Below are 14,138 nucleotides of genomic sequence, written 5' to 3' on the forward strand. Positions count from 1 at the left end.
GGTCGAGTTTACAATGCTGCGGTGCGCTCCATATTACTATATGGATCAGAAACCTGGCCGCTGCGCGCCGAGGACGTCAAAAGACTTTCAGTGTTTGACCATCGATGTCTTCGGAGCATTGCCCGAATCTGGTGGGAACACCGGATCAGCAATTCTGAAGTACGTCGAATGGTATTCGGGAGAAATAACTCACCTCGATAGATGAATTGATCACACTGCACAGGTTGCGCTGGCTTGGCCACGTGTTGCGTATGCCAGTCGACCGACTTCCTCGAAGGGCTCTTTTCGCCCAACCATGTGAAGGGTGGAAGAGAGCCAGAGGCGGTCAAACAATGACTTGGCAGCGAAGCCATTACCAGCAAACTCAGCTGCGCTGGTAATTGCGGTCTTCCTGGATGAGGACCCCGAGACGGGCCACATCAATGGCTGGAGACATTGTCAGACATGGCCCAGTCGCGCCCTCAATGGCGCTCGTGCATCAAAGCTATTGCCTTCAATGTATAGCTTCTTTTCCAACCATCCTTCACTTGACAGCCCACTGACAGTGCTGGATTTATGCACCAATTTACGAGCTCGCACGTGTAATGCGCAGCTACCTACCCCCCTCCCAAATCATCGGTGAACGAAACTGCGGCAGCTTCAACCAGTGTACGACGAGTGCGCGGCTCTTACAGCTGACAATGATGATGATGATGATGATGATGATGATGATGATGATGATGATGGTAGGTATAAGAAAAAAATTCTACCAGAGCTGAACGGTGGTTTATACGTTTCGCAAGAAAGCAGTTCATGGTTCCAGCGGACAGCTATCACCTTGATGATGATGATGATGATGATGAATGGTATAAGAAAAAAATTCTACCAGAGCTGAACGGTGGTTTATACGTTTCGCAAGAAAGCAGTTCATGGTTCCAGCGGACAGCGTGCTATCACCTTCTATCCGAACAGGCCAGTTGAGGTTAGCCTGCCGTTGTGCGCCGATGAGGTCTTAATCCGACTTGTGTGTTTATTCGAATATTGTCCGAATATCATGTCCCTAGTCCTTGGCCTTTTCGTACTCTGTCCCTGCGCCTCCCCATTATTCTAACCCCTCCTTCTTTACGAAATTACGGCAACTAAGTATCTGCCACTGGTGTACTGCTGTCTATGGCGATGCTTATGATATCCCGGCTGAGCACGGATGGGAGAATGAGCACACTAATTTTCTGAGTGCATAGAACTTTGAGAGTAGGCAGAAAATGTTCAGTGCATTCAGCGCCACATCGAAGTAAAAGCATCAGAAAGGGTCCTATCGTACTTACACCTCTTCTGATAATCCTGTGGTTCTCTGCCAAAACTCTGGTGAATTCCTGAACTGGTAGGTGTAGATACAGAGCAAAATGGCCATGGAATAGACAACGTTGATCCACCAGAAGAAGATCATTTGCCGACGCCAGAAACCGTAGCTAACCTGAAAATGAATATTGAAGGCATAATGAGACAATACTGAAAAAAAACTGAGCAAAAGGTAAAAATCCCGTGTATTAGGTGATGATCACTAACTGGATAGGCAGTATAAATAAACACGATCGCTCCCGCAACGATCATCAGCGAAAAATATACCCTGACTGACTGCTTATGACGGGATTAAAGTTAGATGATGCACCAAACTGGAGCATATTATTGCACATTTACTCTTGATACACTGGTTGCTGAAATCGGAAACCATGAACTGTATCTTTGAGAACGCCTATCGTCCGATTTTCTTTCTATGCGAAGATGTGGCTGATCGGTGGTGGCGCGAAGGTGGCTCAACGCCGGCGCTACCATCAGTGATGGGTCGTGATGGAAGAAGAGATGACAATGGACCTATGACGATGACAGATGATGACGATAAGGGCGGCGGATGCTCCCTGGATGATGATTGCGAATAGTGATGGATGATGAGGAAGAATGATAGATAGCGATGGAAGTCCAATGGGTGATGAATGAAGACAATCGATAATGGTGACGGATGACTGCGGGTGACGGTGATGAACGATGGCAAGTGGTGATGGAGGATGGTGGATGACGGATCGACCATGGGGTGCGATAGTAAATTATGACGAATGACAGTGGATGACGATTGACAGATGATGGTGGATGGTCAGGGGTGATAATGATGACGTGCATAATGCAGAACGATAATGAATGATAGTAGCTAATGGTGGATGACGACGGATGATGAAGACTGGTAGTCACGGGTAATGGACAATGGCAACAATGAAGACTATGAGGATAGTGACGATTACAGTGAAGATGATGACGTGAATGACGCTAACAGTGGTGGATCGGAATCTGCCAATGATGATGGTATGATTTTGACGTCACGACTTCCAATGAATTAATCGGTGGTTTGTACGACGGGGAAAACTGGTGTTCCTGTCAGCAATGTTGACAGAAGCTAAGGTATAACCCATAGCCTCCAGTTCCGTTTAGACGGTTATTGTCAACCAAGCCGGGAACGTTCACTTGCACGAGGTTATTTATGCAAGCCCTATCCTCGTCAGTATCTGAGACTATTGTCAGAAAAACCTGCTGCATACGATGTGCAGCGTGCCGTAAATTTCTTCTCAAAAAAGTTAGAGACAGCATAGAGAACCTACAGGTGAATAAAGCCCTAATGGAGGGCAGCGACGAGTACTGCAAAAAACATTCTGATGAATGACGGAGTTGCGAGCCAAAGAAAGGGCACCATAAGTGCACAAAAAGCGCAGCATCTGTTGCGCAGATAATATGGCATCAACAAAACATAAGAGAAGCCAACCAGGGGTTGCAAGGTTGATAACTGTGTCTTGGATTTAGCCTGGAAGACCACACACAACTTACCTGAAAGAAAAACATGAAGTAGATCAACATGACCATGTAAAATATTCGGAAGATGACGACCGGTTGTTGGATGGAAATCAACAGCATACTCAGGCAACAAACAACAATCCAATATTTGACGCAAAGAGCACGAAGTAGTTCGGCTAGATTAGGTAAGAAAGAAAAAGAGATTTTAAATACAGGGAAATTCGCTGAGTCACAATACACTAGGTCTTCAATGCGTCTCAATTGAGGAATTCATTGGTAGCGAATAACGAGTGGTAACGAATAACAAGTGGTGTTCAGATTGGAATGAAGAATGGAGAAGCAGACGTCCAGGCAGTGTGAAAGGTCATACCCACCTTCATATGATTGCTCATGTAATGCTACTGAAACAGTGTACAGTACGATACACCTGCGTTTTCTAAGCACGATGCCTGAGGCGAGAAGACAAAATCATAGGTTCTACGACTAGGCCTCAGTGAATGAATACTGCTAAAACCTGAATAATTCACTTCACACGAGTCAAGATGGCAATGACCAGTGTGGCCGAAATCAGACAGAGATCACTAAACCAGTTTCATGAGAAAATAGCGAGTATAGGGACAGCGGAAAAAACACCAAGTAACGTACTAAATCTCCGGTATGCCGTGTTGTCCACAGTACCGAACGCGAAGGTTGATCCAAACCAGGACCCAACACTGGTTGCCAAGTGCCGGCCCCAAATCGAGGTGCCACGCCCAATAAGATGTCCCACGGACGGGTATCCAGTGGGAGAACGTGTGGTGTAACGACGATATGAGCGCTCGTTCACGAATAGACGGAGAGTCAGCCAGAAGAAAACCAAGAAAGTTATCTAAAAAGAAAATAAGAGACGTGCTAAGACCTCTCTCAGTATGAACATGTTACACAACCAGCGTTCTATTCATCTTGGTGGCCCATCAACAAATGCGATAATGTAACATTAGTTGGGTGTAAAGTACCAAGCACCTTGAATTAATTCGTTCTAAACAGTCAACAGGTATACCTTGAGGGGATGGGTAAATAGATGTCTTTCTCAGTTACAACTGAATGGACTGAAAAAACCAAAGCAACAAAAGCTCATCCGTCAGTTAGTGCACAGGCAACAGCGGAGTACCGCAGGGACAATCAGAACACAACAGAACACAGTCAATCAAACGAGAAACAGATTTCAGGTACAGGAAACGGTCGTTACAGGACGTTACAGGACGTTACGCGACCTGTCCCAAACAAGGCGGTCAAGGACCACGTTGGATGGAAATGTACCAGCGGCACCTATGCATACTAGGAAAATTCGTCCACCTAACTAAACCTTTACCGAAAAACTCCGCTTGTATCCATTTGGCCAAGCAGAAGTTTTGAGTTGAAAAGTGGTCACGAAGACTCGAATTCAAGGCTATCAAAATCAAGGGGCTTCTGCTACAGAAACCGATGTAAAATCGATCAATCGACCGAACAACCGAATAAGCCAGCCCACAGGTCAGGACACATGGTGCCGAACGGTACCTTATGGTGCCTCCAAGTTCGGGATGGGATAAAATCACTCCACATGAGGAGACGACGACTTTCAAACGTATGAATACCAATGTTTTACTAGGCATGGTATATCCACTGAACTGGGGAAAAAAGCAGACCTAATCATCGAGGACGGGGTTAATAGGCACTAACGGATCTGTTGTATGAATTGGACAATAGCGGTATAATAGGAAAATTAGCATCCTCAACCCACGTTGCTTACCGCCTGATCGTGAAAAAGCCATACTTTTCAAAGATTATTGAGAAAATTCTCCGGTTTCATGAACCAAAAAAGTGGCTCATCTGGTATAACATATAAGTCTATACTCACATGCAACTGGAATCACATCCTGCTGCGAGTGAAACCTGACTAGCGTTTGATCAGCACTAGGCTTCGTGCAACACGGAGTCGCACTACGGGGGTCTAAACTTAAGTGCTCTCTAGCATTATTCTACTGTATTAACAGGTATTCACCGTAGATATGCTTGTGACGATAGCAACTGTCAACAATAGTCTGCCAAACCGAGCATTCAGGCAGTGTGCCTATCAATTGGAGCTTGACATACACACGGAGACTAATTTTTCAGTTGCCCGAAAAGTCACACTCTTGAGGAACGCTGCACCTGGGAAATCCTTTGATTCAACTTAGCTATAAACCGCGTACCTTAGGAACGTTGGTTCCAGCTACTACAGTTTCGATCACCAGGAAGCGGAAGAGTGGGAGAAATCGAGCCAAGCATTGGAGGCGATGGCATGTTCAGTTAGTTGGGGAACTGAGTAGCTACGCAGTGAAGGTGATAGCTTTGGTTCATAAGCGCCACTGGCTGCGCGATTGGGCCATTTGTGCGCGTGCGCAATCATAGTCCCTTGTTCCTAGTGAAGCCTTTCACATAGCGATAAGATCTGCTGATCTTGATGATGTCCAGTTTTCATTTAGTCGAGTTAGATGGCTTGGACAAACACTTTTGAAAGCTGAGAACGTAGCTTGTTTAACCCGCTTCCATTCGAACGCCAAGCAATCTTCGTTATCCGTATGACCATTCGTTTCCAACGGACTTCTAGCCAGAGCAGAAGGATACCTTCCAGTTACTGAAACTTGTCCCAGTTGATTATTGCAGCTGCTCTGCTTTGGCATGCGTAATGCTGACGGAAAGCGAAGTGGTAACTGGGCTTGCGCAAAGGGGCATAATCAGAGTCAAACTGAGTACCCCAGAAGGAACGACAATCTTTAATTGACCCTGTCCATCGGTAACATAGCCACACTATCCAATTGAGTCCACGGCTGTCTTGTGGTAGGCGGCCCCCAAGTAACTCGGTGTAAGCGCTTGTGTTGGAAGTTCCTAGTGGCCAGGAACGGAGGATGATCAGCACACAACTAAAGCAGTCGCTCCCCATTATCCGCACACTGAAAATCGACTTCAAATCCACCACCTGAATATGTTTCTTCCGGACTTAGTTGTCCAACTGGGACATTCATATCACCCATCAGGATTATTATATCTATCCTTCTTGCTGACCGAGGCAGCCGCAACAAGCCTTGATAAAACCTGTCCTTCTCATTTTCAGAATGGCAGTCTGTTGGGGAGTATGCCGATACGACAGATAGACACCGTTTACCGCATCGACCTGCAAAGATCTTAGCTGAGCCAACAACTGCACAGCACAAAGACGACTGTCCACTGGGATTCAGTCTAGCAAGACGCTTTCAGCTTTCAAGCTGAATGGAACCCCCACACCGCAGCTATCAGGGGCCATTGCGAAACACCGGATACCCGAGGAGCTCATCCTGAGCGCCTTGAGGTGCACGACCGAAAGTCTTGCATGCACACCGCAGCTATCAGGGGCCATTGCGAAACACCGGATACCCGAGGAGTTCATCCTGAGCGCCTTGAGGTGCACGACCGAAGTGAAGTCTTGCATGCGTTTTTAGGAGATACAACATGCATCGACAGACAAGGAAAGCAATATTTCAACAACAGATGGATGCTGCCCAATTTAACACAGAGCATGAACATCAAAGTCTGCAACGTGGATCAGATCTTTTCAGGTTAGTAAATGAAACTGTGAAACAGTCTCGGACCATGGGGATCCTGTTATTTCGGGTGAGACTGGACTGTAGGAAGACAACTGACCTGCAAGCCCAAGGCACCGACCGAATTCTCCCACTTTTTCATACCCAGTTCTTCCATTTCCAAGCCATCTGGAGTGACCTGTTGCGGAAGTTCAGCGGTTGTCAGATTCAAACCGTAGACATATTGAATGAGAATGAGTACGATTGCGTACAAGACAATCACTGGACTGGCATAGAGACACGCTGCCCTCGAGTTTGGACTGATCCACATGATGCACGCAGAGAGAAGGAGAATGAAGGACAACCAACTTCGGTAGGTTACAGCCCAAGCCTAGAAAATGTAAAAATAGAAGACAAAGTGAGATTCAGTGACCAGGTCAAAACAGCTAAGAAGAACGGCGCGTTTCAGACTTACATACGTATCAGAGTAACCCGACAACCAGTTATGGGTTTTACTGGACTATGACTGATGTTCAAGAACTACACACGTTTCTTAGCAATGAAAAGTTGAGATTCACAATTTTCATAGTTAGTTTGGCAAAATCCGTGAGGGAAAAATGAATAATAAAGGAGCCCTCCGATAAGTATTACAGTACCCCACGCAATAAATACCGCGGTTCAAAGTCTTGTGTGCTCTTCGTAAAAGGATAGTAAATACGGCAGTAAACAGACACCACCCTGTTGACATTAAAAACTATTTATTACAAAATCCCTCTGAGACGAAATACTCAAGTGGCTATTCAAAACAACACCCTCGAGAGAGATTGCTGTTTTTCTCTGTATCTACCCACATCGCTCTGTCATGGAAATCAATGCACGGGGGAGACCAGCTGTCAATAACATGATAATGTCCGTGTTCACTCGATTCGAGGCAGTTCAGTTGTTAACGAGCAAAGCTATCGGTCAGAAAATTCATGGTTCGCACCCAGCCTTGGCTTCCCGATAGCTGCTGTCTAGGACAAGGCAACCGAGCAATATTTGAATCCTTGGAGTTGTATGTCAGTTATGCAGTGAAAAGATGCCACAGCCGAACGACTTTTTACCATTACTTAGTCTGAGTGCAACATTGTTCTTCAGATCTAGTGGGCAAACTCTGGAGCTGACGTGACTGTTAGCACTGTCCCTATTGTTGTGGCGGAAACCAACTGTAAGGTGATGAAAACATCATTGTTATACCATAATGACCCGTTGGTTAAGGAGCCCTCCAAAACTTGATAAATGTGACGGAAATGCGTAAAACCAGTCGCCTGTATCTCGAATTTGATAGTGCCAGGACGAACACGCCACTTAAGCTTACCTACCTCGGGGCATATTCTTATGGCATCCTAACAAACGTTAAAGGTCTACATACTAGCATATACATGTGCTCACATAACCCACAAAACACACCAACTAATGTTTACGAATGGCATTAAAATTGCCCGACCAAAGCTAGGACAAACTGAACGAAATTCTAACCCTAATAAGGTAAGGCCGATGAATACCTACAAGGAGAACGGCTCTGCTCCGCCAAGCCTAGACAGGGGAAGTCCAGTGGCGGAGGTCAAATTCGAACCACGGACCTCCCGGTCAGTAAATTCGCGCTCTAACCACTTCCGCGTTATCTATCCCCCAACGTAAGCTTCAGGCAGTGGTAGATCGGCACTGCGTCTAACGAAAGCGTTTACGGTATCCTAAAGCGATAGTGCAAAGTAGATTTTATCAGCCTTGAGGTATCTTGTCTGTTGCAGCAGAACTAAGAAAACAATAATCCTGTTGAAGGAGTTTGCTGTATTAGGTACCCCTTATTCACCTCCACTAAAAACTTGTAGCAACGCTTACTGCTTATCGAATTCCAAAGTTACGGTCCGCAATCGGCGCACAAGTCACGCAACTGAGATACTGTGTGTACCCAGCACCAGTGGCTTCGCCATGAACTGAGCACTTGGAATAGTCTACTGAGACGGGTGTTTGTCTCCGTTCCTCCTTCACAATGGCGCGAACCGCGATGTGAACGTGTGACCTGACAAAGGGGTGATATTGGTGTAGTCCGACTTCCAGAACAAAGTCCCGTGACCGTTCTCATGCTTGGCTGGTGGTGTTGAAAGAAATGGTGGCGAACTGATGTCAGTTTTCTTCCAGACAGTTCAATTGAGTGTTTGGAGGTGGAGGCACTTGAACTCCCATCACCTCGCTTCCTCAACCAGTCTCTACTCTTCTCACCGTGAGCTTCAGGTATAATCAGATAAACCTTGTGGTTGTACGACGGCGAAACATCAGTATCAACATTGATGTTTCGTCCCCTAATGATGATGTGCGACCGAAATAATTATACGGTTGTAGTACTCTTGCTGTAACTCTTGCCATGCCGGGCTGAGACCTAGACGGGAGCAGTCAAGATGGTGAGGTTGGGTTCGAACCACAGACTTTCCGGTCAGTAATTTCGCGCATTAATCGCTGAGCTATCTCGAATGCAAACAAAAAGATATGGTAGGTTAAAATACGGACCTTCCTCACAAACACTAACGCCTTATCCTTGAATTCAATTCAAGAAAAGTGTTCAAAATTATGGCAGTGACTATCACAAAATCAAACATACCATCATAGCTATCAACGTAACAATGTAACTATGTCGAATTGCTGAGAAGTGCAAACTGAGAAGTAGAGGACGTTCTGCTCTCATGTTGTTGTTACCCCCATCTATGCCCATTCCGTAAGGATTCAGAACAAACGGTGGCGTGAGGCTGAAAAGTACGTCCAAATGTGGCTGGATTCGATCGGTAACTCGGTCCGTTAGTTTGGCGTGAAAACGAGGAAACTTGCGAGTGTTCGAATCTGGTTCAGGTTGTAAGTTATGAGCTGGCGTTTCCGGGACTGGCGGATTTGCGCAATGTGATTGACCGAGGTCTGGTAAAGCGATGTCGTCTGGTGTTCGGTCGATTGCAGTGGAGTTGTTATTGATGAGGATTCTGTCGACATCGCTATGAGGAGACTGAGGACTGGGGGAAGGCGCAGCATTGGTACTTTCGATTGTGTGGACGTCCGGAGAGATCTGCGCAGTCTCATTCGCCAACGAAACTGAGGGTGTCTTGGTGTTGATTTTTACGGTGTTCGTTGACTCTGAAGAAGCAGCCACTTCGTCCAAGGGCAACAGGTTTGCGTATTCCAAAGGGTGACCTGTCTGAAAGGATTTTGAACACATAAGCTTGTCAGGTGCGATAAAATTAATGAATTCACTTAAATAACCACATGAGAAAAAACAACCTGTCCAAATTTGTGACAAAAAGTTCCATAATATGCAAAAAGAAAGGAGGAAACCTGAGACTAAATAATGCGAAATCAAAAAAGGACGCTCTCTTCAGCACGGATGGAGCACGGGCAATACACCTCATTAGTGCGCTATCACATTCAATATCACTCTCTGAACGTTCGTCAGATAGACGGCAAAGAAAGATGCTATTCGAGATCCCCACCAGTAGCACAGATGGTTCGAATCCCAGTGGAAGAGCAAACTGCAACGTACATCCTATCATCCAACCGACAAATGCGCTCGATAGATGTTGTTCCATTTCATCCACCGGTTTCTAGAACGGGTCAGAAGATTAGAACGCCGACTGGACTCGTTTCAGAGACTAGTCCCTGTTATTTGTTTCGCTATCGGAAGCTGCGAAAAATTCAAGTAGTATAAATTCAAGAAGTACACCAAGCTCAATCAAGAATACGTTGTTCGAATCTTCTAATGTTCAAACCAGATCGCACGTTCCGAAAGTTCAACAGCGTGTTATTTCACTCACTCAAAAGTCAAGGCTTGTATTCCAGGTTAGTTCAACCTCACCAAAGCTCAGCTGTGGTCCTTTTGGGTTAATACTGACATTTGGTGAAAAATCATTTCAGCGTGAAATTCAGAAGCGCGTAAGATATGAATTAACCAGGCCACAGAAGTAAAGCTAGCTATTCGACTACAGTTTAAGCAACACACTGGGAACTATATCAGAGCATATCCGTTAACTCGTCCACGGAGTGTTAGTCCTGTGATGCCCAATGATGTGCTGAGCAATGGTTAATCGTTTCAGTCCGCTCGAGGCGTACTCAATCTAAAGCAATCGCTCTGACATCCTTTGGGTGCCTAGCTGTCATGCTAAAAGACAGGTGGCAGGAGGACTGAGATACCGTTAGCACGCTCAGACCTAGACAGGGGTCGTCATGATGCCGAGTTTGGACTTTCCGGTCACTAAGTTCGCGCCTCAACCGCTGTACTGTTACGAACACCTGATGGAAACAGGGGGAAACAACTTTGAGGACGCACCATCAACGTGTGCGCCTTTCCGTGGTGAATCTGGGTTAACAGACCTTGATACGACAAACAGGATAACGGAGAATTACATCATGAAATTAGGAGGTCCACCACAAAACTGACCAACCAGGATCAAGTGAAACTGTCTATCGTGATGTCACTGTCATGACACTAAAACTGACTCGGCCATCATAGTGGCTGCCGAAGTGAAAGATGCGGTAGGCTGGAGTGTGTGATCCATTTGAATTATTGACCAGGTTACGCGCAGTAAACTTCGTGAGATGAAATGAGACTACTCCAACACCGCATCCTCCCTGTGAAAAGCTCTTAATTTTTTACGGACATGTTCCCTACTATAGTACTGACAACTGCGGTCCACTTGAAAGGCCTAAACTTCACACGGTCACAATAAAACGTTTATCAGTATCAGAGATGCACGGAGGAGTAAAACCTCAGTTACGACTCACCTCCTCCACAACAGCATGTGATGTCCGAACAGGTGTATTGGCATTTCGGACGTTGTGCTGAATTAGGATAAAAAGTGAAAAAGATAGTAATTCAAGAATTAAGATTGATAAAAAGCTTGAACACTGGCATATCGAGTGAATTAGAACATTCGATACGTGAGATCAGTGCCAAAATGGAAAAGAAATTTATTGGACAGGGAAATTTTAAAGTGTGGAGTCTGAGTGAAGCACCTGTCCACTAAAAGAAGACTCTCAAGATCGAGACACTCTTTGGTTGGTAATTGATCAGATGGCTGTTGATCTGTTCGCCGAGCTTGGCAATTGGTTTGCAAACGTCTCGTCACCATTCGAGGAGACATCTTCAGTGCGCTGTTGGTTGCACCAATACACCCGAGCTACCAATATTCCAACACATTACACTCTTTGGTCTACAGCAATTCTCTTATATGCAAACACCTAACTATGGAAACGTTGCGGGTGAACCCTGAGGACGAAACACTCAAGGGACGTACCAAATGAATATTGACTACGTTTGAAGAGTGCCTTGTCACAAGCAAACTGAGCTGTGAACCAGTATTTAAATAACTATAATTAACAATCACCCGGGGGTTGCACTTGAGTGTTTCAATGATTCCGCGAGCTACAACGGCTGGAGTTCCGTTCCACAAGGTGCAACCATGCTAGGAAGGCCAATGGGGCAATTAGCCAAGAGCAGCGAAGCCCTGTACTAGAAATAATCTCGCCACCAGGCGGTCGTACTGTCCTCTGCGATAGGAGTGTGAAGGCAGTAAGGTGTTTCCTCCAGGCGATCGGCATGTCCATATTTATGGAAGCAGCGATGCTGCCTTCCCCCGAGGAAGGACGGACTAAAAAAAAAGTCGACCCAAAAAACCGCACACTCCGATCGCCCAATGGTTGACTGTGATAACCGGCGCACTATTTAAAACGGTAGAAATACATTTAAAATCAGAGTCAGGTGCTGCTAAAAAGGACACCTGATGCCCGCAGCCACTTCGGGAGTGAGATAGTAATGCCTTACTCCCTGCGCCATCGGGTGAGGCCAACCCTCTGCAGCCGATCAGGTCGGACTACTGAATCATCGGCTCCAGGCAAGGTTTCGAAAGAGAGCTCTATTGTCTACCGCCTTGCGGGTCAGACTTTTGGGGTAGGATCACCGAACAAAACCCTACATAATTCTGCTGCTTTGTGGGTTAGAGTCTTAAGTCAAAGGCTCCGTCTACTAAACTTTCTTTTGGTACTTTTGCACGGCTATGTACTTTTTCATATCGGCCATTTGGCTCCTCATTGTTCAAAGCAAAATATGGTGCTATGCAGTCATTCCAATGCGAATGAGGAACTTACAAACAGTGTTGATCTCTTATTGGAGCTTTCCAACCAACGCCAAGTTTCGAAAGCTAGTACGTAGTACAGGAAAATTGTGAGCGGCGGCGCGATGAAATCCACTATACGGACATCAACTGGGAAAAGAATCTCTCCCGGTTTGTCACAAGTGGTTTGCATGATATAGTACAAGCCAAGTAACCTGAAATGGACGTAAACATCCCGGAAGTTAGCACACGAATATCAGATTTTTTACACAAAAGCTGTTCATGTAGAACATACTAAACCTATTAAAGACGAGGATGCTAGGCTAGAATAGTAAAGTGCTTAGAAAACAGAATCGCAATTTACTCACCTTGCAGTGAATCCGTTAGCAGGACAAATGGATTGAAAAAATGGAAATTGGTAGAGGTAGTATAGACATACGTGCAGTCCGCTGTACACAAGCAAGAAGATACGCAAGCAGGCAAATGGCACAGGGTTCATCCCACTTCGGCACGCCCAATAGGTTCCTATTCCCAGAAAGGACAATAAGTAGATGGCTGACGGAACAGAGGGAGAAGTTATCCCCGTAACACAGACCAGAAGAACACTGAGAAGAACACAAAAGTTATCTACAGCCCAGGCACGCCACAATTTTCTTCTGTTTTCATCCCATGCACGAGGAAATGGTAGAGCGGCCATACTCGATGTGAGCTTTCCGAAAAGAGGGTTGGCGGAACTTGAGTTGTTGGCCACCACTGGAGGTGAGCCGTACGGCGCCAGTGTGCGTTCACTTATGTCCCTAGGTGCAAGGGAATAATCTTGTCCGGAAGCAGCTACGTTTCTCGCAACCGAAGCCTGTCTCCTTGGTCCTCCATGACCACGTCGACTCACATACACTAGCAGTCCAACCGCAACGGCCAAAATAAAGATATCCGGAAGAACCAGGCGCATTGCGCGGTAGGGCAAGACTCCGTTAAGTCTAGAAAGGATAGAAAAACAAAAGATAACCTACCGTTGCACGCCGATCTGAGCCGCAATCGTTGATTCTTCACCTACATGCAAATGTATATGAATCCATTAATTGTACGAGGACCTACAAGTCTTGAGCGCATCATCGTACGGTGGCGCCACAGCCAAGATTATATGCAACGTGGGATGTGACAACGTAAAAACACAGCTCAACGTTACAAGCAGTGTCAGAAATACTTGAATTTTCGCTAAAAAAACATATTACGCGTCGGTAAAGGCACATACTTTTCGAGTTACTGGAACTTGGTTGTGGTAGTAGTGGACATGCGAGTAAAAATAGCAAATACGCAAAAGAAAATCCATTGTATCGCACAACCGTGACTGAAAAATTATTACGACAAGTGAGTTACCTAAGAATAAGGCGGTGACGAGGACCACTCTCAAAAGAACCGTATCCAAGCTAGCCATTTGACTAGGTCATCCTAATTCGGCAGCGGACCCAGCTGAAAAACAGGAGATATCCTTTTCTATTGGTTCCTGTTCTTGGCGCTATCAGTGGTGACCTTGGGGTGGCCTACTGTTCACGGATTCACGGATTGATACACAGGATCGAGGCTTTTGCCCAAGTTTCCCGGGTCGGTTTTGTTCTTGTCGGTCAGTGGCTGT

General features: G+C 45.8%; 1 protein-coding gene across 1 annotated transcript in view; it reads right to left on the reverse strand.

The window, feature by feature from the left end:
- Positions 1-13,940, reverse strand: part of T265_07873 (hypothetical protein) — a gene marked incomplete at both ends in the record, with an annotated part of 70,409 nt that extends 56,469 nt beyond the window's left edge. The window contains 12 exons of the mRNA XM_009173523.1: positions 1,305-1,453; positions 2,851-2,993; positions 3,463-3,685; positions 6,499-6,768; positions 9,016-9,597; positions 11,178-11,234; positions 12,540-12,720; positions 12,874-13,482; positions 13,516-13,555; positions 13,601-13,720; positions 13,758-13,853; positions 13,883-13,940. Coding sequence (XP_009171787.1) covers positions 1,305-1,453; positions 2,851-2,993; positions 3,463-3,685; positions 6,499-6,768; positions 9,016-9,597; positions 11,178-11,234; positions 12,540-12,720; positions 12,874-13,482; positions 13,516-13,555; positions 13,601-13,720; positions 13,758-13,853; positions 13,883-13,940 — 2,528 coding nt within the window. The remainder of the gene's footprint in view (positions 1-1,304; positions 1,454-2,850; positions 2,994-3,462; positions 3,686-6,498; positions 6,769-9,015; positions 9,598-11,177; positions 11,235-12,539; positions 12,721-12,873; positions 13,483-13,515; positions 13,556-13,600; positions 13,721-13,757; positions 13,854-13,882) is intronic.
- Between the last annotated feature and the right edge of the window lie 198 nt (positions 13,941-14,138).

The sequence above is a fragment of the Opisthorchis viverrini genome (genome assembly GCF_000715545.1).
Source record: "Opisthorchis viverrini unplaced genomic scaffold opera_v5_191, whole genome shotgun sequence".
In the NCBI taxonomy this organism is placed as follows: Eukaryota; Metazoa; Platyhelminthes; class Trematoda; order Opisthorchiida; family Opisthorchiidae; genus Opisthorchis; species Opisthorchis viverrini.